This window comes from Podarcis pityusensis, assembly GCF_964106645.2.
Source record: "Podarcis pityusensis genome assembly, chromosome: 5".
In the NCBI taxonomy this organism is placed as follows: Eukaryota; Metazoa; Chordata; class Lepidosauria; order Squamata; family Lacertidae; genus Podarcis; species Podarcis pityusensis.
The window spans coordinates 27,630,664-27,657,070 of NC_138032.1; the positions used below are offsets into that span (position 1 = coordinate 27,630,664).

The 26,407-nt window shown below is 40.1% G+C and overlaps 1 protein-coding gene and 1 long non-coding RNA gene across 5 annotated transcripts in view; one reads left to right on the forward strand and one right to left on the reverse strand.

The window, feature by feature from the left end:
- The first annotated feature begins 994 nt into the window (after window positions 1–994).
- LOC308478540 lies at window positions 995–25,266 on the forward strand. Of its 4 annotated transcripts, none has more exons than XR_013987122.1 (4): window positions 995–2,515; window positions 4,005–4,110; window positions 5,698–6,307; window positions 23,561–25,266. It is a non-coding gene; the product is annotated as an uncharacterized lncRNA (long non-coding RNA). The 4 variants fall into 4 exon arrangements; XR_013987124.1 differs by lacking the exon at window positions 23,561–25,266 and having other exon boundaries at window positions 5,698–5,758; window positions 6,216–9,000; XR_013987125.1 differs by lacking the exon at window positions 23,561–25,266 and having other exon boundaries at window positions 995–1,145; window positions 2,356–2,515; window positions 5,698–9,000.
- The window catches only part of ATP1B3 (ATPase Na+/K+ transporting subunit beta 3), a 33,531-nt gene continuing 15,648 nt past the window's right edge, over window positions 8,525–26,407 (reverse strand). The window contains exons 2-7 of the mRNA XM_081008315.1: window positions 25,474–25,602; window positions 23,141–23,248; window positions 17,101–17,288; window positions 15,648–15,698; window positions 10,380–10,466; window positions 8,525–9,592 (exon numbers count right to left, since the gene is read on the reverse strand). Of these exons, the coding sequence (XP_080864441.1) occupies window positions 9,422–9,592; window positions 10,380–10,466; window positions 15,648–15,698; window positions 17,101–17,288; window positions 23,141–23,248; window positions 25,474–25,602 (734 nt within the window). The 3' untranslated portion in view covers window positions 8,525–9,421. The remainder of the gene's footprint in view (window positions 9,593–10,379; window positions 10,467–15,647; window positions 15,699–17,100; window positions 17,289–23,140; window positions 23,249–25,473; window positions 25,603–26,407) is intronic.

The following is a 26,407-nucleotide window of genomic DNA, read 5'->3' on the forward strand; positions in this document are numbered from 1 at the left end:
GCAGCAAAGAAATAATTGTGTATGCTTATTGTTCATTAAACTCTGCTTCAACCCTACATGTAGGATAAAGGGTCGGATTCAAACAATGTTCTCTTTGTAAGCATTGTAGGAATCCAGTGTAGGGGGAGCACATGTTAATTTAAAAATGCCGGGGTGTTTGTTCAACTACCTACATCGTGTGATATGTGTAGTTTATTCCTCAGGGTATGTTCTGTGCAGGGTATTGGACCCTGTGTTATTTTTGGGTGACATGATTTTGTGTGTCAAAGAAATCTTTTTGCCTATTACCACTGAGATTAGTATGTAATGTTAATTTGCCTCACCTCTTTCTACCCAGGTTTGTTGGTTTCATGGACTACTCTTCTTTCGCTCTCAATATGATACTCTCTGAAATGCTTCTTTATTCTTTTGTTCTCGTGTTGGACCTATAAAAAACCTGCTGCTGTTTCTATAGTAATATCTGAACAGGCATAACACACTCTGTCATCCAAAGAAAGTGAACAGTTTAATCTCATTCAAGTTCACTCAAAATTAGAGTCCATGGGATAACGTGTATAAGATGTTGGAATGGGACTGGGGAGATCCCTGGTGAATTGCACAGCCATGCAGTTCAAAAACAAAATGTTTCCAAGTCAGGAAAAAGTCCGCTCTTCGCCATTCCACATCTTTCTGAATTTTGTATGTAATGACCTGGATATGCCCCATTACTATCAAATCCTTTCTGCTAAATCATGGCAACTTTATGGATGACCAGGTTCTATATAGCAACAGTCAACTTCTAAATGCATTTCTGCTCCCTGGATTGTAGCCCCTGTGAACCCACAGTGGACCTTTCTGGTCCTACAGCAGGGCTGGGAAACCTGTTGCACTCCAGTCCTCATCAGTCTCGGACAGCAAGGCCAAAGATCACAGATGAAGCCAGTTGAAATTCAGCAGCATCTGGTGAGCCAAGGTTTCCCCAGCCCTGTCCTGGAGAACGGCAAAGATACATTGCCGTGCCATACTATTATCAAGTTTTGGTTTATTTGTGCCTATTGCTAATTCTATTCCCAACCTGAAATGTGAATATTATAAAATGGCTGTCCCTTTGTTCCATTTAGGTGAAAGTGAGGGGGCAAGGACAGCTATAAACCAGGAATGAGAAGGTACAGGAAATGACTCAGAAGATTTAGCTTTATTTAATTAACCATTTGTGCTTTTGAAATATCTCCTCACTGATTTGAAAACTACACTACTTAGTGCCACAGGCAGAGGCAAGTTAGAACAGTTATCACAGCCTCTGGCATGGGCAAGATAATTACATGGATCAAGAATCAGTTACAGAAAAGGTGTGTTCTTCCTGGAACATTCTGAAATCTGTACCAGTTTAAGACTTGTTTTAAACCTTGATGCCAGGGAGCAGTGTCCCAACCTGCAGGTATAGCTTTGGCTTCTCATACTCTACAATTACTCAAGTATACCCTAATTAAGAAGTCGAAATGACTGTTTTGAGAGAGAGGGATTTATTATTGTGGTCACTGCCAAAATTGCAAGTTAAATTTTCACTACAAGAAAAATCTGTTGCTTTTATGGATGCATACAACTTTCACTCCTTTTACTTTTTTTAAAAAAATCACAAACAGGTTCATTGTGCTTTTTGGTGGGCTTTTGAAGCTCTGCATTCCTACTTTTTATTTTGAAGGAGGATCCAGCTGATGGGAGGAAATGTTAGGATTACCTAGGGTAGGGAACTTTCAGCTGGCCAGATGAGTATAATTTCCATTCCCCTTCTCTTGAAAAAGCACGGCAAATGATCAAGGAATGATGGGAGTTAAGTCCAGCAATAGTCTAGGGCCCTGCCTTTAGCCTCTGGTCCGGTTCTGTCAGCAGCAGGAGAGAGAGACTACAGCAGAAAAAGGTTTAAAGATGTCAGCCACCAGCCAGTGATAGGACATGAGAAACAGGCAGGAGGAATGTTTTAAACAACCATTTTGAAGCTTTTTTCAGTTATACAAAATAAAGTGAAAAAAGAAAGTAGGGAGAATGCTTAAGAGAAGCTTGGATACATGGAAACAATGGTAAGCAAATAATGGTAACTTGGTGGCTGTGTAAGAGAATTGGATCATTCAAGACAGGCCTCCATTGTTAACATTACTGATGATACCAGATCAGGTTATAGAGTAGGGATCTCAAAGAATAAGCGTGGAGGCTGCAGCTCCCAAACAGCACAGGGAAGAGCAATTCAGTAGTAGTGTGTATTTTGGGGAGAAAAGTTATTTGCTTTGTGCTGAGAAAAATTGTTGACCTACTAAAGTCATATCATTGCCAGATAGATGTCTGGAGAGAGGACATTTATTTTTCTTCTGCTTCATACAGCTGCTTTAATTCTGAAGTTTACAGGAGTGATGAGTCATTACAATATTGGACTTGGTGATCCAAACTGCAAAATATGGCAGTGCCCTAAGAGAAGAAGCAGAGCTTCATTTTTCTTTTTACTGCTGGTCTGGCTTCTCTCATGGATGAAAGATGCCTGAATGTAAGTATTATGTTTGTTCTACTCATCCCTTCATTCAGTGAAGTGCTAATTAGAGGTTTACTTAAAATATGAGGGGCGGCTGGGTTAGACGCATACACAATAATGAAGTAATCCCAGATAAAGTAAAGCCTGCGTTCACATTAAAAATGAGACATGAAAAAGGGTTCCTGTGATGCTACATGCATAGTAAGTCGTTCTTTGTATAGCACAGGATGGATGGCAAAGAGAAAGAGATGCCCAAAGTAAGAGTGTGTTGCAGTTGCATTGAATAATTTGATGGGGAAATCCCAGGGTGTTTACAGACCAAGATACAGGTGTGTGTTTTTTTGGGGGGGGGGGTGGACGTAAATGCTGCCCTTGAAACTTCCCCAGTCCCACCATGAGAGCTTTTGCCTAGCTAGGAAGTATCCTTAAATTGTGATGGTGCTTTTTTCTTGGATGGAAGACAACATGCAGAAACCTTGATTTTTGCATGACTAGCGTCAATTCAGTGCTCTGCCCATATTTGCACGTGGTCCTGCCTGCCACTGGTTTGCAACTCCTGTAAGATTTCCCACGAGGAAATGTGACCCTCAGGCTAACCCCCCCCCCCGAAAGAGTATGAACCAGAAGCAGAGGACAATTTTGCTTAGCCTGTGATAGTGCTTTGTATAGTCCAAGGTACATCCCTCAATAGGAGCCTATGATCCTCTTCAGATGCAATGCGATGTAAAGATGCTGGGGGGGGGGGCATTCTGTGATATCTGTAAAACAAACAAATTTATCATAGAAACTGTGAATTGTAGAATTGGGTGGGACCCTGAGGACCATCTAGTCCAACACCTTGCAATGCAGGCATCTCAACTAGATCATACATGGCAGGTGGCCATCCAACCTCTGCTTAAAAACCTCCAAGGAAGGAGAGTCCACCACCTCTCATGGGAGTCCATTCCAATTGAACAGCTCTTAATGTCAGAAAGTTCTTGCTGATGTTTAGTCTGAATCTCCTTTCTTGTAACTTGAAGCCATTGGTTTGGGTCCTACCCTCCAGAGAAAACAAGGTTGCTCCATCCTCCATGTGGCAGCCCTTGAGATATTTGAAAACGGCTATCATATCTCCTCTTTGCCAGGCTAAACATACCTAACTCCTTCAAGCATTCCTCATAAGACTTGACGCATTTGAAGCTTGTGGTCTACCGTCATAATCTTTTCACATGCACTACTGGCAAGCCTTGTGTTCCCCATCTTATATTGCCCAGCTGGTTCTTCCTAAATTTGTCACTATTGAAATTTTATTAGTTTGGGCCCAGTTCTTCAAACTATTAAGGTCATATTGAATCCAGATTCTATCTTTGGCAGCACTGGTTACCTCTCAGAGTTTGGGGTCATCTGCAGATTTTATGACCATCCCCCTAATGCCTTCATCCAATTTGTTATAATGATGTTGAGCAACAACGGGCCCAGGACAGAACCTTGTGACACTTACTTTTTCCCACAAATCATGAGTCAGCACCTAAACTATTCTGGACTGGAACCAATTCAACTGTAGCCATGAAAGGTTATGCTCACTTAACGGATGAGGACAGAGAAGAACAATATACCATGATCTGCAAAAGGTACTGTCAGCTACTTATAAAGCTTAAATGTACACAGTATAAACATGGTGAGCAATGACAAAAACCACGAACAGGTGTTAACTAATAGCCTTTGTGGAGGAGAAACCATTGTCTCATTTCAGGGCAAAACAAATGCAACTTACTGATAAGAGCTAGTGCAGCAGTTTTATGCTGCAGTCTCCCTTTGAAGTTCCTTTGTTAGAGAACAGTTAGCAGCAGAGTGACCTAGAGGCAATTGAAATCTGACCAAAACATGTAATCTCTAGAAACTGCTTGGGAACATTTCAGTGTCCTAGACATAAATAATGACTTAAGGCAGCAACATTAGCAAATAAACTTCAAAGAAGACTAGGGAGGCATTGACTGTCTTCACGTTTCCCCCTGCATCATGATTGTTGCATCATGCGTAATAATAATTTATTATTTATACCCTGCCCATCTGGCTGGGTTTCCCCAGCCACTCTGGGTGGCTCCCAATAGAATACAGTGGTACCTCGGGTTAAGAACTTAATTCGTTCTGAAGGTATGTTCTTAACCTGAGGTACCACTTTAGCTAATGGGGCCTCCCGCTGCTGCCACCTCGTGATTTCTGTTCTCATCCTGAAGTAAAGTTCTTAACTCGTACTATTTCTGGGTCTGCAACCTGAAGCGTTTGTAACCCAAGGTACCACTGTATTAAAAACACGAAAAAACAGCAAACATTAAAAACTTCCCTAAACATACATATCATGATTTGCAATATATTGCCAGGTCAAAAATTATGAAACTGCGCGCGCTCTCTCTCTCTCTCTCGCTCTCTCTATATATATCGTCCAGCCCTAAAGAAGACCACTGTGAATTGCTGAACTAGAACTGATCATTACATTTGGTTATTTAGTCCTGAGTTGAGACTATAGTTTATTCTCCATGTGAGGAGAACACTGAATGCCCTGGTGGAGTAGGCTCTAATCCACAAAAGCTTCTATCACAAATATTGGGCTCCAATACTTTTGGGGGGGGGGGCGGGGGTTGCTGCATCAGACAAACCTTTCAAGCTGCAGGGTTCAGTTACACCATTAATTCATGATGTGAAGATACATGTAGTTTCAGATTATACTGCAGTAAATGCGCAGATATAAGTATGAATTCAGCAACTGCAGCTACAGCGTCAAAGTGTTTGCAGAGAAGCAAGGAATCTAAGAAGTCTGTAGTTATGTATTACACCTAGGAAAAAATTCATTTCGCATCCTCGAGCTTAGCCATAGTTACATTAGTGTTCTTTCTACACCTCTTTCCCATTTATTGAAATTCTTTGCCCTGCTAAATGGCACCTTTCATCCAGTCACTGACAGCAGAAAGGTTTACATGGGAGACAATGTTAATGTTATGATGTAGCCATTAAATTATAGGGCAGGGATAATATAAACACATGCAGTCGCCTTTCCAATGTTCAAGAGTAGAAGTACAGAATGTTATACCTGAAAGCTGAATAATCTGTAGGCAGAGCAAAAAACAGATTACAAGTTACTGTAAATTGTACTGACAAGTACAGGCAGCAATAGGAAAGTAATTATGGGCACAGTCTTAACGGTCTTTACCTCTTTGCAGAGTGAGGTCCATCCCTATCATCCATCCCTCGGTGCTTCAGTAATTATCGGGAGGAAAGGAGGTAGGGAATATTTTGCATCCACAGGATCCAGAGCTCTCCTGTTCCCCTGGCATACCCCTGGAGCTTCCATACTTATATTCCCACCAGCCAACACCACCCCATTCTGACTTGGGTGGTGCAAGGCCGCCTGATTCTGACTCCCCTGCTCTCTATTTAGTGCCTTCTAGAATTATTTTTCCAAGCAGGCAGAAGGCACACAAATGGTGCAAGGGGGGATCCCCAATATGGCTGTTCCCCAAATAGGCTTGTCAAGAGAGAGCACATCCTGCTGTGTGCTCTAAAGGACTTCATTTTATAAATGACCAGCCCTTCTAAGCATATCCTCACCTTCACATCTCAAGGAGAGAGCAGGTTTGTAAGGGCAATGTTGTTATCCAAGATATACCAGCCCTTACTGGTTTGGGGCTTTATAATTACTGTTAATAATTTGATTTGTATCTTGCCTCTCCTCCCAAAGAGTCTAGGTTGGTAGATACAGCAATGATAAAACAAGGCAGTAACTGGAACTTTTGGTGGTAGCTACATTGAGCTTTTTAAAGTAAAGATTGGGTAAGCATTTTTAAATACACTTCATATTAGACACTAAAGCTATCAGGCCTGTGAGAAGCACAGCATGTACATTGTTCTCAGCAAATGAGCAACACTAGCCTTAGAATAGGTAGCACTCTGTAGAATGCACTCTGGTAATTGAACCTGGTAGTGTGTCAAGTATAAATGACAGTGGCCAGCTCCTGAGAATCATGGAATAGTTTCAGCTGATTTCTTAGATAAAAAGCATTCCTTGGCATCTGCATCTCCAGCCGCTCTCCCCTGCTGCATGAATGTTCTTTCGTCAATGAGTTTATCATTGAGTCTGGAAAAGTAATCCCTGCATCTCCCGCGTACTAAATATGGAAGCGTCCATACTGGAGTAGTAAAGATCTACCTTCTGGCTAGGAAGACAAATACAGTGGTTTTTTTTTTTTTTTTTAAATTAGTTGCACTAAAAGTCAGGTCTGGCTTTTAGTTCAACTAATCTACAGTGGTGCCCCGCAAGACGAATGCCTCACAAGACGAAAAACTCGCTAGACGAAAGAGTTTTCCGTTTTTTGAGTCGTTCCGCAGGACGAATTTCCCTATGGGCTTGCTTCGCAAGACGAAACGTCTTGCGAGTTCTTGCGAGTTTGTTTCCTTTTTCTTAAAGCCGCTAATAGCCGCTAAGCCGCTAATAGCCGTGCTTCGCAAGACGAAAAAACCGCACGACGAAGAGACTCATGGAACGGATTAATTTCGTCTTGCGAGGCACCACTGTATCTCAGTTCAATTAATCACTCACACAAGTGGTATTTCCCATAGCTGAGTGAGAGAAGGGGAGGGAGGAAAGGGCTGTTTAGCCACTCTTCTGTGTGTGACTTCAGCAAGTTGATACTGTGTAAAGCTGCTGCTTGTTAGTCCCCCTTATAAATAGGACAAATGCAAAAGCTATGATAAATAGGGTGAGGTGGGCTCATGGGCCTCTAAAACCTCCAGTAGCTGGAGAGGCTTCAGAGTGGATTTTGTTCTGCTTTAGCTACGATTGCATTTGTGTTTGTCAAAATGCATCTGCTGTATGCACAGAAGAGGCCCACAGCTATTTCAAGCAATGGCACATTACATAACTTTTAACCTGAATTTTATTCTTCTCCTATCCACATTGCTTTACAAGTTCAGTAGTAGTATGCTGCATAAAGATGCATATATGGACCCTTCACCCCTTTAAAGTTTGTAATTAATGAAAATTATGTTAAGCTAAGCCTGGGAATAACTAGCAAATTTACTGACTGCAGAGGTTGCCTTAGGAGCAGATTCCTTACATTTGCAATCTATATATCCAGCCAATTGCTGCACAATTATATAGCATTAGTAAAGGACAGATATTCCCTTAACAGAAATCCACAAATGTACTCACCATGTAAACCATTTCTCTCCCTAGAATAGCAAACCATTCCAACAAGGGTTTAGGTCCGAATTTAAAGTTAAATTTAAAGTTAAACTATAGTTTGTAGGAATTAGCTCAAATCCAAAAGGGGTAGTGATACAGAAAGCTGAGCAAGTCACTCTGTAGGAGGATGTTTGTGTAGTTATCTGTGCTAATCAAGCAAGGATTCCAGACTAAAAATAAGGGTTGAGAATGCAGGATGGAACTTAATTTCCTTTTTGGTCTCTTCCATGCAAACAACTTCAGGAGCTGTAGTGGAGGTAGTCTTCAAGGTGCTTCAGTAGTTATTTAGTTAGACACAACTGCCTAACAGCTTTGCTCTGGAGGGCATAAGTTTAACAAAGGAAAGGTCATGGGAATTTGTATTGTAAAACTGCTGAACTAGGATATAATTAATTTGATTCTATTAGTTTCAGAGCTGAAGACCAATGTTTTCCCCTGCCACACCTATATAACAAAACCTCAGTATGAATGTTGCTTGAAATGGTCCCTTGTGCTCATCTTGTACACATTTAAGCTCTACACAAAATTGTTGGACTGTATCTTTTTACATTTTCTGGCCATTTAGCACCTTCATTTCCAAATTCTCTATCATATACACAAACCTACTGGAATTGGTTACAAATTTCATAATGGCCATGCTCTGAGCAGCTCCCTTCCTAGGAAGGCCTGGCTTTAAAGATCTTATATCTGAGAATGAAGAGAGTACTTCTCCACCTTTGAAACAAAGTTTGGTGTTTAAAGGTTGTTAGTGTGTGATTGTGCATACCCAGCAGCAAAACATAGAACATAACTCATCCCAAACTATATAAATTAAACAAAGGAATGTTTAATCAATACAGTCCTTATTTTGAGCTTTAAAATTTTAAACAGACATTTCTCCTTCCAGGGATTTTTTTTATTGGAAAGTGTAAGTCTACTCCCACATAGTGAGGTCTTTTCTTCCAAGCAGCTTTGCAGTACAACCATTACCAAGTTTCTAAACCATAAACATAAAGAAATGTTCATACCAATAGTTCAACTAAAAATGTTTTAAAAGTGACATTGTATTGGTTTTATCTGTGCTCCACATAACAGCAAGCATTTAATACGATGACAATCAGTTTCTCAACTAAAATATCAAATCTAGACCAAACTTTACACAAACACACAATACCTGCATGATGACAAGCACAACAGACTAGTTCAGTATTTAAATAATGTTAGTATTGATTTTTGACACTTAAAGTCCACTTCCTCCAACTCAATACAGGACTTAAGGCATCCCTGCACAAAACACAACTCACTATGAGAGGTTGGGAAGTTTGAAATTTTCTCCTAAAACTGTGTTGGTATTGATATGATAGTTAAACCAGTGTTAAACCAATACAATATTTACATAGCACAGCACATTTGAGACACTCACTTGGGGATAAAGCCCACATTTTGGAACAGGACAAAGACCACCATGATTACAAGTTATTTACAGGTCCCTAAAATGACAAACTATGTCTGTACACTGGTCCAACAGGGCAGGCAAAAGCATGACATGCAGTTATTTTGTGAAGGATTTAAAACATGATTTGGAAGCACATTATTATGCTACCCTGAATGCCACGTCCCACCCTATGCTTCTCAAAGGTGGTCTCATCTTCTAGAATGGCAGGTCCCGCTGATACAAAAAAAAAAATCACACAAGGTTTACTTTGTGAAGACACTGTTGACTTCTATTCAGTTATCAGAAATTTGAAGGAAACGCGTCCCAGAAACTTGTCACGATCATCTTCATTTTTTAAATTGCTTGATCCTGTGATCTTGCATTCAACCGTTACATCTTCTTTGGTACTGGTTGTGTTAAATTCTAGTTGAACAGCTACTAGTGGCTGTAAGTAGTTTGGCTAGTGAGAGAGAATGAGAGAGAAGATCTTTTTAATTAAAAATAATAAAGGCAGGCTTTTAACTCTCCTGAAGGCGCCCTAATTGCCCCAAATCACATCTCAGATGTGTCTTCGTTATAGCTTTTAAGACCAAGCAAATGTTGGGCACATAGCAGCACTGGCAAATGGGCTTGTGAGACTTTCAGCTTTATCTATTATTGCTTATTCAGAAGCAAGCAGTCATGCTGTATTCGGCACTTCCTGTTCCCAAGCATGCATAAAACATTGCAGTCTCAGCCATCAACTCTTTCTTACTGGAAAATGACAGAAAATAGATTAAATGGTAAAACATATATCGGGGATGCCAATGCCTTTCAGCCCCAGCTAACATAGCGAATGGTCACAAAGGATGATATTGGGAGTACAGCAACATCCATAGGGTCACAGGGCCCTCCTATGAGCAAGAGCCTCATTTACAATTTCAGTGCCCCATGGAATACTGTACTGCAACATGCCCCTTTAGCCCTGGGCACACTTACGGCCCAATAGCAGAACTCTCGTATAACATATGAACCAACAGGTGGAGAGGCCTAAAGGGATGAATTGTGGCTCCTTGGCTGGGCAGTATCAAGTCTGAATGCTAGCTTACTACCAACCCACCCTCACAAATTTAAAGAAGTGCACAGGGAGTGATGTTCAGTTGCAGGCAGTCTAGTTAAATAACAATAGTTAGTTTAAATAACAGTTTCAAAAGATTGTATTCAGTAAATTGTTTTGAGGAAAAGCAGCACAATTTAGATATACTCACATGTAATCTTTTTCCATAGTACGGGAAATACATTAAATCAAGTTTTCCCTCAGGAGGAAAAGTAGTTATCATAGCCTTGCCTTGTTCCTATAGATGGGAGATTATATATATATTTTAAAATAGAAAGTTTTTTTTAAAAAACAGTTTGTGGGCAAGCAAAAATAAATGCACAATAAATATAGTTAAACCCTTTATTTTGTTCGCTTAAAATGATGTTAGGGTGAATATTCAGAAAGCCAGACACACAAAGTTAAGCTTGCTTAGCCCTTTGTTATCAGGTCAAGTGTAACCAGCAATGCCATACAAATAAAATACCTGATGGTAGTTACTAAGCAGGACAAAGTAAAAAGCAAGCCATGCCCCTCAGTGCTACTCCTTGTCCAGTAAAACAATAGTTGCAAGTAAGTCCAAGCCAACAATACCTCCTCATGTAAAGTACAAAAACTTCAATACTTGTGTGGTGGGAAGGGGGTAGGCATGTAAGTAATAAATGACAAATAAAAAGACGTGTGCTATAACACACAAGTGTAACAGTGAAATAGTAGTATCAACAAACTTCACAGGCCTTGCAACCACAGCACATGCTACCTGATCAGCCTTTGCACAACATTTCACAACCGCACAAACAGAACAGAAAATGATTCCATGGATGTCATAAAAGCTGTGATTTCCTGTCATTGCAATGACCACAGGGATGACACCACCCCTTTTCTTAGTGCCACTGTGTCAGGCATTATCCATTCAGAGCCTGCCTCTCTTGATACCCCAGCAATGTGGCTATGTGTCTAGACTCAATTCAGACTTTGATCACCTCTAGATCTACATGGAAGAGACATCTTTTGGAATATCCGAATCACTGAACTGTTCAGCTTCCAAAGAGCCTACTTATTTTAAGCAGACAGTGTCCATCGTATTTGGAAAAAGAAAAGAAAAACACTGGCCACTGACATATTATGCACTTGGAAGTATATGCCATGTGTTTCCATGCTGCCTGCAATCTTAATTTGAGAAAACAATATAAACCACTCAATCAAAAGAATCTGTAGTATACATAAAATATAATTAAATCCACATATACATGAATCAGCAAAAATTTAAAACATGTATACTTAACTAAATTATATGTCTGGGTAGGCTTGCTGAAATAAAGAAGTTTTTAGCAGGTGTCTAAAACAGTACAGAAAGGGTGTATGGCTAATGAGCTGCCATACTAGAAAACAGACTTCACAAATGTAGAAAGAACATTATATATTCCACAGAATGAACAGGACAAAGTGGTCTTTCAAGTACACCAGCCCCAAACTATGAAAGGCCTTGTACACAAACAGTAAAACCTTGAACTAAACTCAGTAGCAAATAAGTATCCAGTGCAGATTTTTGAGCAGAGGTGGTGTAATAGGTTGGCAGGATTCCACTGCTGTCAACAATTGCTCTGAAGTATTCTGCACTAACTGCGGTTTCTGAACCAATCACAAGGCAAGCCCTACATTGAATGCATTGAAGTAACCAATGCATGGACTGCTATGGTCAAGCTATCTTGGTCTAGGAACAGCCACAGCTGTTGTATACTAGTGAAGTTAGTAGAAGGTTGTCCTATCCACCAGGGCCTCTGGTGACAAAGCTGGATTCAATAGCAACCCCAGACTATGCATCTGATCCTTCAAAAAGAGTGCAACTACATCCAGAACAGGCAATTAGCAGATTTCTCTTGTTCCTCTGTCTATCAGGATTGAAGCTCAGTTATTTTCCCTCTTCTGGCCCACCAATACCCTGGTTCAGGGTCCCTATGACCACCTGATTCAGTTTTGAAGAAATAGAACTGAGTGTCATAAGCATCCTTGCTCTCAACAGCTTCATGTGGGTATTAAATGGCATTGGGGATTAGTGCCCTGTTAGTGCCCTGTAGCACTCGAGGGGGATGAAAATCCTCCACACAGGTAGTAGTGGAACACAGGGATCCCTAATACCTATCACATGAAGCTGGTCCAGAAACCAGACAGATCTGTGAAAAAAAGAGCAAGGTCACACTTCTTTTGTCCCATTATCGTATTTTTCACTCCATAAGACACACTTTTTTCCTCCTAAAAAGAAAGGGGAAATGTCTGTGCATCTTACGCGGAGGAGGCACGGACTAGGTGCGTCTTAAGGAGCGAAAAATACAGTATCTATCAGGGCGACCAGGACTGTTTCAAGACTGAACCATGAATGGAATGGGTGATAATCCGTATCATCCAAGGAAGTCTGACTGCTCCTCCACAATATTGTCTATCACCATCCCTAAAAAGGGGATATTTATGACTGGTTGATACTTAAGTCCAAACTACTGCCTCTTTCCAAGTTATGCAATGAAGTGCTTACAACACATAGAACTCAACCAGTTAACGAGGCATACAGATTACTGGTGTACACTGCCAGGTGCAGAATACTTGAAATAGTCTCTGCTTGAGGATGCAATGCAGACTGTGAAGAGCACCTTCTTTGCTATTCACACTACCATATGCTAGGCATGATTATGTGCACTAACATAACCAGTGTTCATTCCATTTCATGGTGAGACTTCCACCACTTGCACTCTAGTTTTCATGCAGCCTGATTCATGGACCACAGCTTCCTAGAATACAAGGGAGTCTATCAGGCTCATCAACACTGGAAAGGACATTCAGCATCAATCATCTGCAATCTGTTTCTCTGGCTCAACACCAGGAGCAAAGCCTCTAAGCCTGCTGCAACATGAATAAAGTTTTCTGATAAAGGAGATGGAACTCTTCTGACCCTCCAAGTCTGGCCTGGTGTATAACAAAATCCTCCACTAAAAAGAAAGAAAATGCTCCCAAATAATGCCTGAATCAGCCTTGCAACTAATGCATCATGATACATGCATCAAAGCCAGTATATTCCATCACCAAAAATAAGAGCGGAGAAAAATTATGATGAAGCAAGAGCTGGTGTTCTTTTAATTTGCATAAATTAAACCATTGTGGGGAAAGCTGGATGAAAACTATGCACTTTAAATTTTCTGTTGATTGAATTTAGCAGAGAACGTCAGTTGTGGAAAGCATGTCAAGCAACAAGTTGTATCTCACCACAGGAATAAAACTTCAACTGTTCCAAGTAGTCAGCATGCCGTATATAGTACAAAATGTTTGGGGAAAACATTACACAGTATATTTCACTTTAGTTACAACAGCTGCTTTCTGGTGTGATCCTAATTTTAAGCTATTGGACAGAAAGAAGCAGGAGGAGGTAAAATGAATGTTATTTCACTATTGGGTCACATAAGGTGAAACACATATCTTTGATTCAGAAGTACAGAACAGCATAGGCTGGCAAAGAGGAAATGGAGTAGCTAAAAGAATTATGCTGCATATGATACACTGCCTTCGTGATATCCATTCTTTATCTTCCAAGTAACTAAAATGTGGTGTACATGGTTCTCCACCCCATTTCATCTTCACAAGCTTGTGAGGTAGGTTAGTCTTAAGAGATAGTGACTGGCCCAAGGTCACCCAGTGAGCTTCATGGCCGAGTAGGAATTCATACCCTAGTCTCCCAAGTTATAGTCCAACACTCTAACCCAGAGCTTTCCAAACTTTGCATGTCAATGACACACTTTCTAGACATGCATCATTTCACAACACAGTAGTTCAGTTTTACCAACAAACAGGAGGTTAAACTAGCCCCTTTTCAGTCCCGGGAAGAGCAAAGGGAGCATTAACGCGACACTGCAGCTGACACACTAATCTGTCACAACACAGAGTTTAGAAAGCTTTGCTCTAACCATTACACCACATCTCAAGGTGTCATCCAGGGGCCATTATTAATGTTCTTTTTAATCTGTCAGTCACATGCATGACCAGTGTTAACCCATGTAAAGACAATTATGGATGTAAACACATCTACACAAATAAGGACTTTAGATGTCTGAAAACAACCCACACCAGCTACAATCAACACCAGCTTTACACCCAGAACAATTTTTGTGCCAGCACTTCCACACCTAGAACACATTGCTAAATTGGGTTAAAAGGGTGCAAAGGTTTTACAGATACAATATTAGCAGTGTTCACACAACACAGTACACTATTGTTAAAGGTTTACTCTGAATGAGCATGTGCTTTGCAACCCCCCCCCCCCGCACAGGTTGTTTTGCACCAAGCAAACCATGATTTGAAGCCAAGGTTTGTTCTTAGCTTACCAATTATGGTCTGAGTGAAATAACCATGTTCGGATGAAATTCTAAACCAGGAAATGTGGTTTGTTGCTCTGGCTTGTATCAGGAGGAGAAAGCATGAGCAATCTGGGCCACTGTCAAAGCAGTAAGAAAAATATGTACAGGTGGCATACACACATGCACATATAATATTCTTATAGTATGTATGCAGATTATATTTATTAGTTTCACTTGGATACTATATGTATTTGTAACAATAATTATATCTGTCTTTTTTTGCTCATTTCTAAAGTATCTAGTCTTAACTGAGCCTTGCTTTTGAGATCAAGACATTAGTCACGCATACACCCTGCTCTCTCACTTCCCTCACCTTGGCGGTGTGGCCCTCACAATTAAAATTCAAATTAAAACTGATTCTTTTGTAGTTTTTATAAAAACCAATAATAATTCTTTTTAATGAAGCTGATTCAATCTAAAATTACTTTGAGAACCCAGCTTTGATTTAGATTCAGAGCAGGGAAGGATTTGCTGCATAGGAATAAGGGATGAGAAGGACACATGCTTCTGAAAAACAAATTCATTCAACTCTGAATTGGGGGGCAAGGAACCTGCATTTACTTTCTCTCACTCACACACACAAAAATCTGCATACAGATAAACATTTAAAGCACATGGAACATTTATAACAAAGAAACAGATTTTGAAGAAAATGGAGTGTGCTTACAGATGAACAATTCAAATGCTAAGATGTTATAATCTAAACTACTTCATTGTTCATTTTCTTACCCACCATAAATATATTGTGTAAGGTGCATTTGCAGCATGCAGAGAAAAACAAAATGTTGGTTATGAAATGGAACAAAAGAAAAAAGTAAATATGAGGAACCCATAATATCTATTCTAAATGAAAACGATAAAAACAACACTTTCAAGCTGAGCAACTAACTGACCCAAAGATAAAAGAGAAATTGCTAGCTTTTATAAATGAACAAAGGACTAAAAATACTCACAACATCTATGACTTTATAGTAAATTTGCTTCCCTAAACTTGCTTTAACAACATGAATATATGCACATTCTTATCTGAAAATACTCACCTTAGCTTCACATGTTATAGCTGGCATTCCTTGAGGTTTTAATCCAATTATCTGAAATGTAGAAGAATCTCTATAAACTCCTTTTTGTAGGTGAAGGGAATACATTATTAGTTATGTTGTAAATGTGGAAAAAAGTGAATTATAGCAAGGCTGCAAGGAATTCTCTTTATCAAAAGGTTAATTTTTCTGTGATCCACTTTACAGAAAAGTTACTGTTCCCAAATTAAGAAGTTTGTATATTCAGAGTTTCAGGGGAAAGGGTAATGAAAGGCAGCTTTTCAAGTTCAACTATGCCAAAGCTGCTTATTTTCAGTAGGCCCACTCGCAAACACCAAATGTACAAATCCACAAATATTGTCTCCTAATGTGCCTGCTGAAAATAAGCAGCTTTGGCATGTTGAACACACATGCAATGCCCCTCTCCCTCTTTCCTAGCATCACTGCCAATAAGATTTGACAAGAGGCAGAAGTTGGGCTCTGCTGCAATCTCATTAAGGTAATCAACTCAGTCATAACAGTTTTGTAAGATGTGCAACAAATGTGTGCCTTATCCAACAGCTGTGTTACCTATGCAATGGTTTTTGCACAGAAAAAGAGAGTTCTCAATAAGGAAGCAAAATCTTAATAAGCAGAGTCTTCAGGATCAGGTACTGCAGAACTGCCCTGTTTTAAAGTACAGCCACAACAGCACTCAGAGGGTTCCACTTCCACATGACATTTTGAGCAGCAGCAGTTCATTACTTCAAATTAGGCATGTAACATTAATAGCTGAATCCAGATGGCATATGCAAGAGACATGTCACATAACATGCAGTCAACTGCCGAATAATGAAATATTTTAGCTAAAAAGTCTGCAGCAAGAGGTTGCAGTAAGTCAAATCACAGCCCTTATCTTTCTTTCTAGCAAGACACATTAAAACGGTTTTGTATAGTTTTGTGACGAACAATTTTGGCCAACTGGCAGATAATCTCTTGCATGACGCAGGTAGGGCCCTTGTTATTAGCAGTAGCAGTACTGGCATTCAGCCTAGAAATATACTGCTAATAGTTTAGTGCTCTAAAGCACAAAAGTTACATGATTTCTAAGCTCCTGGGGATACGAAGGGAAAACAGGACAAAATGCTGCTCCTTTATGCAGTAAAAATGTAATAAAATTAGCCTGAAAGAAATGACACAGGTATGCAATTGCTTTCTCTCCAAATTCAAAACTGAGGGTAGCTCCACAGGCGTTTCTAACGGCACCTATAAAGCACTCCAACATGGGTATCAGTTAAGAAGCTTGCTCATGCAGGTGTTCCATAGGTGCACTAGAGTGAACACAGACATGCCTTAAGTGATGCTGTCTGATTGCTAGGGCCAGCTGGTCACTACAAACTATCCTTCCACTTGAAACGCAGTTGCCAGCAGAAACATAGGTAAATTTTAGAAAGCTATAAAGAGTCAATATACTTACTCTATTCATTTTTACAATAACACATGGTGTTCCTTTAGCATAACCAAAAGTTGCATCTTGTAGTCCAGAGCATGGTCCCAAGTTAGAACGATTAAATTTGCACACTTTTTTTTCAGCATCAGAATCCTGTACAAAGAGTTGTCCTGGAGTACACGGGATGTTATCCACCTGCTTTGATTCATTATATGCTGGGGGAAACAATTCAATGCATCACATTACGCACTCATTAATTCAATACATATAAAAACTATTGACTTAACAGCTTCAAAGAATTTGGAGAATGATTTCCAAGCTTTGAAATAAAGTAACACACATTCAATATTCAGTATTCACCCAGACGACTACAGCACACATTCAATAAATACTCTTCCTGAAGTGAAGGACAGAAAGAACTAATGAAATGTAGATTGCTTGAAGTCTACTGGAAAAGTATGATGTGGGGACACTGGGGCCATGCGGTTCAGTTAACACTGCTGTAGCATTGTACAGTGGCCTTCAAATTGTTAATAGCTGAAATCCACCTAGAAGCCTAGCTGCAACATGAGAATCAAAAAGTTTCAAAAGTCCATGCATCTGGAGCTGGAACCTGTTAGCAATCTCAAGGTCATCTTTGCTGAAAACTAGCTCAAAAGGTAGCTGGCACCAAATGGTAACAGATGCTACTGGTTTTAATTCATTGCAAAACTGATGTCTCCTGCTGGATTTAGAATTTTAAGCTCATTAAAGTCCAAGCATGGTGCAACATGTGCTTTATTATCATTGCACTGATTAAATTTGTGATGACTTGTAAAGAGCTTTGATCTACTCAAAAGAGCAAGAGATCCTCACTGCCCACTCTCCAAGCTCCCACTAGAATAAGGGCTACGACTCTAAGGCCTGGTGTGGGCCCATTTGCGGCCCACAAGAAGTGATAGCAGATGTTGGACATGTGCCAAAAACAAAAAGCTCAGTAACTGCTGGAGGAAAATAAGAGCTTCGCATCCAGAAGCTTTAAACTTGCTCACCCTTAAGGGTCTGACAGATCTGGGGACCGGACAGGTGACAGGAAACACAAAAATAAACATGCAAGAGCAAACCCCCAATAGGATAAAGTACAAATGTATCAGCAGCAGCTGGCAGAGCAGAGTGGTGATGCTATAAAGGTGATGCTATAAATCTTCAGCCATTAGGTGGCATTTTCAATCTCAGCTGTTGCTAGGGTAACTTTAAAGTATGTCTTCTTGAAAACTTAAGTTTCATTTATTATTATTCTTGTTCCTCTACCTACCTACCAAGTGTATAAAAAGGTAAAGGACCCCTGACAGTTAAGTCCAGTCACGAACTACTCTGGGGTTGCGGTGCTCATCTTGCTTTACTGGCCGAGGGAGCCGACGTTTGTCCGCAGGCAGTTTTTCTGGGTTATGTGGCCAGCATGACTAAGCCGCTTCTGGCGAGCCCAGAGCAGCGCACAGAAACGCTGTTTACCTTCCCACCAGAGTGGTACCTATTTATCTACTAGCAATTTGACATACTTTCAAACTGCTAGGTTGGCAGGAGCTGGGACCGAGTAACGGGAGCTCACCCCGTTGCAGGGATTCGAACCGCTGATCTTCCGACTGGCAAGCCCTAGGCTCAGTGGTTTAGACCACAGCGCCACCCACGTCCCTACCGAGTAAATAACTGAATGCAATTATAGATCTGATATTAAAATTTGAGACTCAGGGGAAATATTACTTTACGAAAACACAAAACACACAATAAAAAGAACATAATAAAACAATATCCATTTGTTCTTCTAAAACAGGCATGGCTAACCTTTTTTGGCCCAAGGAATGTATCAACTATCAGCACCCCCCTCCCAAAAGCCATACATCAGCAGTGGGCACGGCCAATGTTTATGTGCATATGCTCTTATACACCAACACACAAAATCAGCATTTCCAGTCCTCCCTATTTCAGCACTAAGGTGGAGGTAACTGAAAATTTTTGAAGACCAGGCAAATTTTCTTACTGATCTTAGTGCTTTGGTGTTTAATGTTAAGAACTGAGATAAAAGATTCCTCTGTCTTAACCATTCATATGCTAAACATACATCGCAGCTGCAAGAAGAATATGCTTAAGCATCCACTGATACATCTAGTGGCATTCAAAAATGCCTGCTTCGTTTTATATATAGTGAGCTATCTGTAGTCTTAAAACAGGATTGTCATCAAGTATAGTTGTAAATTTTTCATGATTTTATAGTTTTATCTTTTGAGATAAACCTTTAAAAAAAATCAATTGTGGTGCCTGACAAAGGTACAGATTTCAGCTTCAAAGCCATTGCTATACCAGGTATTTCAGGGCACACAAAATGGAAGTTGCCAATAAAAGTCTCCAATACAATACCAGAAATGAGGCTTTTCGTGTACGTTCCAATGAAGTTCTAGAATTTAGCAGTTTTCTCTTTACAGCTTAACTGCAGTGTTTCTAAGTGCCTATACAAATTTGATGGTTTCCAACTTAGTTGCTACTCTTTCAGCATGTGTCACACACTGTGTTATTGGCAAGTTACTTTTCTCAATACAAATAAGACCATATTTAATACAACAATGGTTAAACTTGCAGACAGACTTACTAGTTGTTCTTTTTTACTTTCTGGGATATCTCCCTGCAGTGAAGATTGTATTTCATACTGAATAAAGGCATGTCAACAGTAAATTCAAGTCTGCATTGTTCTTATCAAAAAAAGCATCCACGCTTGCTGCAATCTCCTCTTTCATTCATCTTTCCTTCCACTGTAGCTTGCCTTCGCTTTCTCAGTCACCTTCTCTTACTTTCAGCTCCTCTCTCGTTTGCCTTCTATTCATTTCTCCTCTCACTTTCCTCCTGTCATCGCCTCTGCCACCTTCGTTCACCTTTCTCTGTCTCTTATGCTCTGTCTGTCAACTCACTTTTCACCTTATGTCACCTTTATTTGCCCTTCTTTCTACTCTCACCTGCAACATGTAAAACAATAAATATGAGCATGCCTAAGCATGGGAAGCAGAGCACAGCTACTTAACACCATCTCTTTACTTAAGTTCCCAACCATCAGATTTCTAGTTTTGATGCTGGGCAGTTCCACCACTTTCATCCATTCCTGTGTCCCCAGTGCTGCAAAATTAAGGCTGCAACTCTATGCACACTTACATTAAAGCAACGAACAAGTGGGTTTACTGCAGAATAAATATGCATAGGCTTGCACTAAGAAAATCCAATCTAACAAGAGTTATGGAGGAGGGTGTACCTTGTGTAAACAGGTTCTTAGCTAAACTAAGGAATCAAGTGCACGCTTGAACCGGTACAGCACATCCATACCCCAATATAACCTGCTCCAGGAAAGGCCAAACCAATTTTGTTCCCTTTCATCAGCAAGGGCAGTTATAGTCATACCTCGGGTTGAATATGCTTTGGGATGAGCACGTTGAGTTGCGCTCTGCGGCAACCCGGAAGTAACGGGTTTCGCCGCTTGCGCATGTGCAGACGCTCAAAATGACGTCATGCGCAGACGCTCAAAATGACGTCATGCGCATGCACAGAAGTGCCAAAACGTGACACGCGCAGACGCGGGTTACGTTTGCTTCTAGATGCGAACAGGGCTCTGAAATGGATCCCGTTCGCATCTAGAGGTACCACTATAGGTACCACTACACTATCTAGAGGTACCACTATACTCTTATTCCTTCTTTCCTTTCTTTTAAATATATATTTTATACACATACTTTATTTTGATTTTGGCTATAATCAAGTTACAAAAAACATAATAAAGCAATCACATTTTTATAAAACCAGGACCTAGAAAACATAAATCATCTCAACAGTTCATTCATTAATTAAATCATTAATATCTTACCAATTTAATCTAATCAAACCCAACCAACTACTTATTACAGTCATGACAAATTGTATTACCCTTCTTTCTACAACTCTAATGTCATGCATTTACCTAGGAGAAGCAATCTTATTGTGAATCCTGCAAAACCTGGTCCTTGCTTCTCTGCCTAGCTCAAGTCTGTACTCTGTTTCCATGCTGGCAACAAACAGGAATCCCTCTACCTTGTCCCTCTACCTCCTCCACAGCCAGTAAGGAAACACAGGATAGTAGCAGACTAGTAAAGAACTGAAGGTTCATAATGTTTGTGGGATTATTCACAAGATTCCATTAAATAAACTTTACCAAGAAACTTTACCCATTTCTTCACAGCCTACAATTATCAGTTACAATGTCAGTTACAGATGGAGTCACAAAGGGTAGCACACTGGTGTTTATGTGCATGTAGCAGTTCAAGGCAGAATTTCAGTCTGAACTCATCTGAATACCGTTAAAAATATTCCTGTGGAAAACATGCCATTTCATCATGAAGTCTGCAACTGTGGATAATTTGCTTCTGCTTGCTGTGAATGGGTGATAGACAAGGTACAGTTGCAATTTGCCAATCTTCCCTCCTCTCAGCTACCCAAATGCACTGCTACAAGTATCTCAGATGCCCACTTATAAACTGTAGCTGGCAGTGTGGAGTGTCCTGCAACTTTCTATCCAAGAATACAGCAGAGAAAACCACACCAGTTTCAGATGAAATTCCCTGACTCCCTTCCCTGTCTAGAAGGACCAGTAATCCTAGATCTGGCTTCCAAAGCACTGGCGGCTTTGCCAAATATTAACTAGGGTGTGTTACGTCTGCTCAATTTCATTTATAATGGAAGGCAGAAATCAGTCTTGCATGTGTTCTCTCATATAAATACAATTGCACATGGAATGGCATGCATTCTGGAAATGCAACAAGAACACTGTTGGCCTGCCCCTTGCAGAGATTTTTCAAAGTATGTTTGCTCCTTAGCTTTCCACGAGTCAGTAACCTCATAGCACAGGGCATACATTTCATACATAGAAACAATGCCAACATTATAACCATGTATGGCAGGGGGTTGGACTGTTCTAGCCCACAGATTAGTACTTGGAGGGTGGCCATTTAGATCACAAATGACACCCCCAAGTGCTATCCATGTAGCAAATGTGCTGCTTTTTTGGCATGCTTTTCACTCAAGGCATACTTCTATGACAGTTAATGGCAGAAGGAAGCTTGTTGATGCTAGATGGCAGAACTAGGCACTGTACTAATTTAAGACAGAAGGTCCAGCCCAGTGGCTTTCAACCAAAGTAGCATACAAATATCTCCAGCTTCCAAAGTAGACTGCAATGACACAGGTTTATTACATGCTAAAATGGTTGGGATTATACAGCCTTGTATTATTTGAATACATAGTTGTACATTTTTCCTCCAAGGTTCCCAAGTATGGTTTACAGTGCAGCGTTAGCCCTCTGGTTTTAGGAGAGTTCTCACTGCTCCTGAACACCTTTGCAGCCCAGTCTCTTTCACCAGAAGGACCCTGGACAATCATACAAGAACTTTTCACATCCACTAGTGACACACTGCCTCATGGCACCTCTGTCTCCTGGTATGGAATATGCTCCCATTTCCCTTCAACATACAGCAAACAGCATTCTCTACCAGTTGACATTTATGAAATATTTTCAAGACCAGTCTCATAGCGACTGCAGCAGTGACCAATCTTGAGCATCTACAGAGGTGTGACTGATGGCAACTAGGTCTCCACTCTCAAAGAAAGATGGCAGCATATGTAGGCAAGAAATAAGCCACCAACATAATTTTCTAAAAGTTGGGTAAGGCCTAGAACCTTCAGTAAGAAATTATTAATGCAGAATAGAAGCTGACTTGGCACAGAATCCATTTTTCTTTTTAGCACAGAGTATACACAGTTTATGACATGTTTCAATTAAATACAGAGGATGTGCCTACTGACTTTCAGAAGACTTGCTATTCAGATTGCCAGTAGTTCTCAAAACTTTGAACAAATTTATCTCACTTTTTATACACAATAATTTAATTTTTTAAAAAAGTTCCAAGGGGGGGAAATACAATGACCTGTTCACGTTCTAGACCTAACAGATGGAAGGGAGCTACTTTTCATTCCTCTTAATATTTTAAATAAGTTGCTTGCAAAATATATTTATACATACCTCCTAAAAATTCGTGAAGTTTTGTCACATAAGCAGTGTAACTTGCTGACTTATTTTTGCTCAGGAAAAATTCCAGTGCAGTATCTGGCTTTGGTGAAATCATTAGCCCTACAAAAAAAAAAAAAAAAAAAAAAAAAAGGAAACCAAAGCTAGCTGCTAATTCATAACACTTCTCAGAAAGAATTATTCTGACACATAAATCCCTCCCCAAAATGTATTTATCTGGACTTTATAGAGATCATGGAGGAATGACCTGTTCACCTCTATTGTACATAATGATCTGAAAGTAATTACAGTATTTAGGTCAATTTTAGAAAACGTATCCCTCAATACTCAAATAATTTAAATAGCAGCATTATAGTTTTACTGATTCGAGATTACATTTCACTTTTACATTTAAGGTGTGTCTTTTTTATGCAGGGGTGATAACAGAGCAATCCAAGAAACAATAACTTCAATCAAATCAACTCCCCGAAGCCAGTGATAGTGAGGCCCACAGAACACCAATGCTGCATTCGTGTACTCAGACACTGAAATTGAAGGCCTAGCCACACTAAGCATTAGCCTGTATCTTACTCTGTTTCAAACTTGTTTGCATGTATTGTTTAATGGAGGGCTAATGCAAGTTGAGTCAAGATTTCAACATTGGGTTTAGCTGTCCAGTCTACATACCACGCTGTGTAAAAATTACTAGTCCTGCTTACCCTCACTAATCACTTTCTGTGGTCTGATGCCACCTTATATCACCCTAGGAAATTAAGGCACATGAGAAATGTTAAAGAAATAGACAAGTGGGGCCCCATAACAAAATGGTGTGTGGGATGTGCGTGTCTGAGTCTGTAGCTAAAGGGCTTCAAGAAACACTGAAGGCAGCGGCCCCTGCTTAGCTTGGGTCTTACCTCACGTGTAATTTAAAAAAAAAAATTAGAAAGTACAACCAGTCTGCATAGAAGTAAACAGAGGGTGAGGCTTCTCCACACAACTAATGCTTTTATTTCCCTGGGCAGAGGTCCGAGGGAGCAACTTAAGTAACCCCACCTTTGGCATGCGATAATAGTAGACTGCATTGCAGTGCTGCTGTACACTACTCTCACCAAAGTCCTCTTACCTGGAATAGAGGCATATTGGTGAGCTATATTGCATGGTTGTTATATACTATTCTCTAGGCCCAGCCTGCAGCGCAAGGATAAAAGCAATGGATAACACTGCAGGGATGTTGTAAGGTACTCTCTCTTCTCTAGGCAAACCCCCAACCATCAAACCCCTGCAGGGTCGATATAAACCACTCAGAACCCAAGCTGCAGTATTCAGCCCCCTACCTCTTAAGATTAGGCAAGCTTCAATTCCATGGTTATTTCAGAGCCTGTTTTAAAAGTATTTGTTTACTCAGGCTTCCCCCAATTAACTTAACTACCAGAATTCCCTGGGAAGGGGGATTGGTGGTTAAACTACTCTGGCAACTGTAGCTCTGTGAGGGGAATAGGTGGGTCTCCTAACAACTTCCAGCACCTTTAAACTACCATAACCTAGGATTTATTATTATTTTACTAACGAGGTATAACAATGCTTTAAATATATGGTGCAGATGTGACTAACATAGTGTCATCAAATCCTTATGAGGCTGTTCCCCATACTATTTTTTCCTAACTTTTTTTTAAAAAAAAACTTCTGCAAACCATGGGTGCTACCATTTTGGCCATATAATGGCAGGCATTCTCCACTGACATGCAGAAACTGAAGATGATTAAGATTTTGGCAAGTGCTGGTTCACACTACGCCCTGGCATGTAGCCTCTATGACTGGTGAATCTGTACTTGTTCCTAGTATTTCCAACTACAGTTTGGAAGATCATAAATGTTTCTTGTTAACAGACTCATTGCACCAGAGTTGGGAAAATAAAATAAAATCCCTAACACTGTGGATTTGGGTCGAAAAAAGGACTTGGGGTTATCTGTAAATCAGAACCACCACTTTCCCCAAATTAAAGGCAACCAATGAAGTTTGCATTATAATACATAAGGAAATGAATGCCTCTGTTTCTTATGCCATGTAATTACTGACCAGATCTTATTTTGTTTTCATGTTTAACTTGTGTCAACTGTTGTAAGAAAACAGCTGCCTATCAATCTGCTTTATTTCTTTTGCTATTTTAATGCTTATGTGAAGGTCTTCAGATGAGTGGCAGTGACAAGAGCAAAGAAACCTAGAAGTTCAAAGTAATGCTGGCAATGGTAAATGCTTCCAACTTAAGAAAACTGCCTATTATAACAAAAGATCTATTGATGTTTGAGTCTGAATGCAAACTTTATCCAAGAAGAGGAATACACACTTACCTGGACTAGAAATGCGGTCACGATACTTGGGTATATCATCACGCAATGTTTGAAGCATAACCCACATTGTGAATGTAAAGAGTGCAGCTAAGAAGCCATAGAATACAAGATAAAACAGCAGAATTAAGCCTGCAAAAAAGCACACAGGATGTAGGAGTTAGCAATATATTTAATGCATCAATACAATACAATACAACATACAATCATCATTACTATTAGTATTAAACAGATCAATTTCCTGCAAAGGCCTAAGTAAAGAGGTACATATTTAACTGATGCTAAAAAGTGAATAATGTTGGTGCCAGCCATACCTCCAAGGGAAGGGAGTTCTACAGATATGGTGCTCCCACAGAGAAGACCCTATCTCATATCACCACACTGCAGAGTTCACTCATCGGCAGGACAGCAAGAAGAGCCTACCATATAGATCTAAGCATATGGGCTATACAGAGAAATGCATCTTCAGGTATCTGAGTTTTAAGTTGTTTAGGGTTTTATAGTTTATGATTAACACATTTGCAAACAGGCAACCAGTGAAGATGCTATGAAACTAAACGCAGCTGCTGAATCAAGGGTAGGTCCACAGAGCACATTACAGTAATGTATATAAAATACTACGGCTAGGCTATCCCCACCCAGGAAGGCCGTAGCTGGTGAACTAGCATTTACAGAAGTAGTAGAAGTAGAAGTAGTAGTAGTAGTAGTAGTAGCAGCAGCAGCAGCTGCAGCAGCAGCAGCAGCAGCAGCAGCAGCAGCAGCAGCAGCAGCAGCAGCAGCAGTATTGCTACTGATGCTACCTGGCCCTCTAGTTATGCTGCTTACTTCAGCTGAAACCTGACACTCACCATACTGAAATCAGCAGGTAACAACAACATTGCTTGAGCTACCTTTTAATAGTCTTTCCCCTAATTCCATACTTGACATTTCAGTTTTT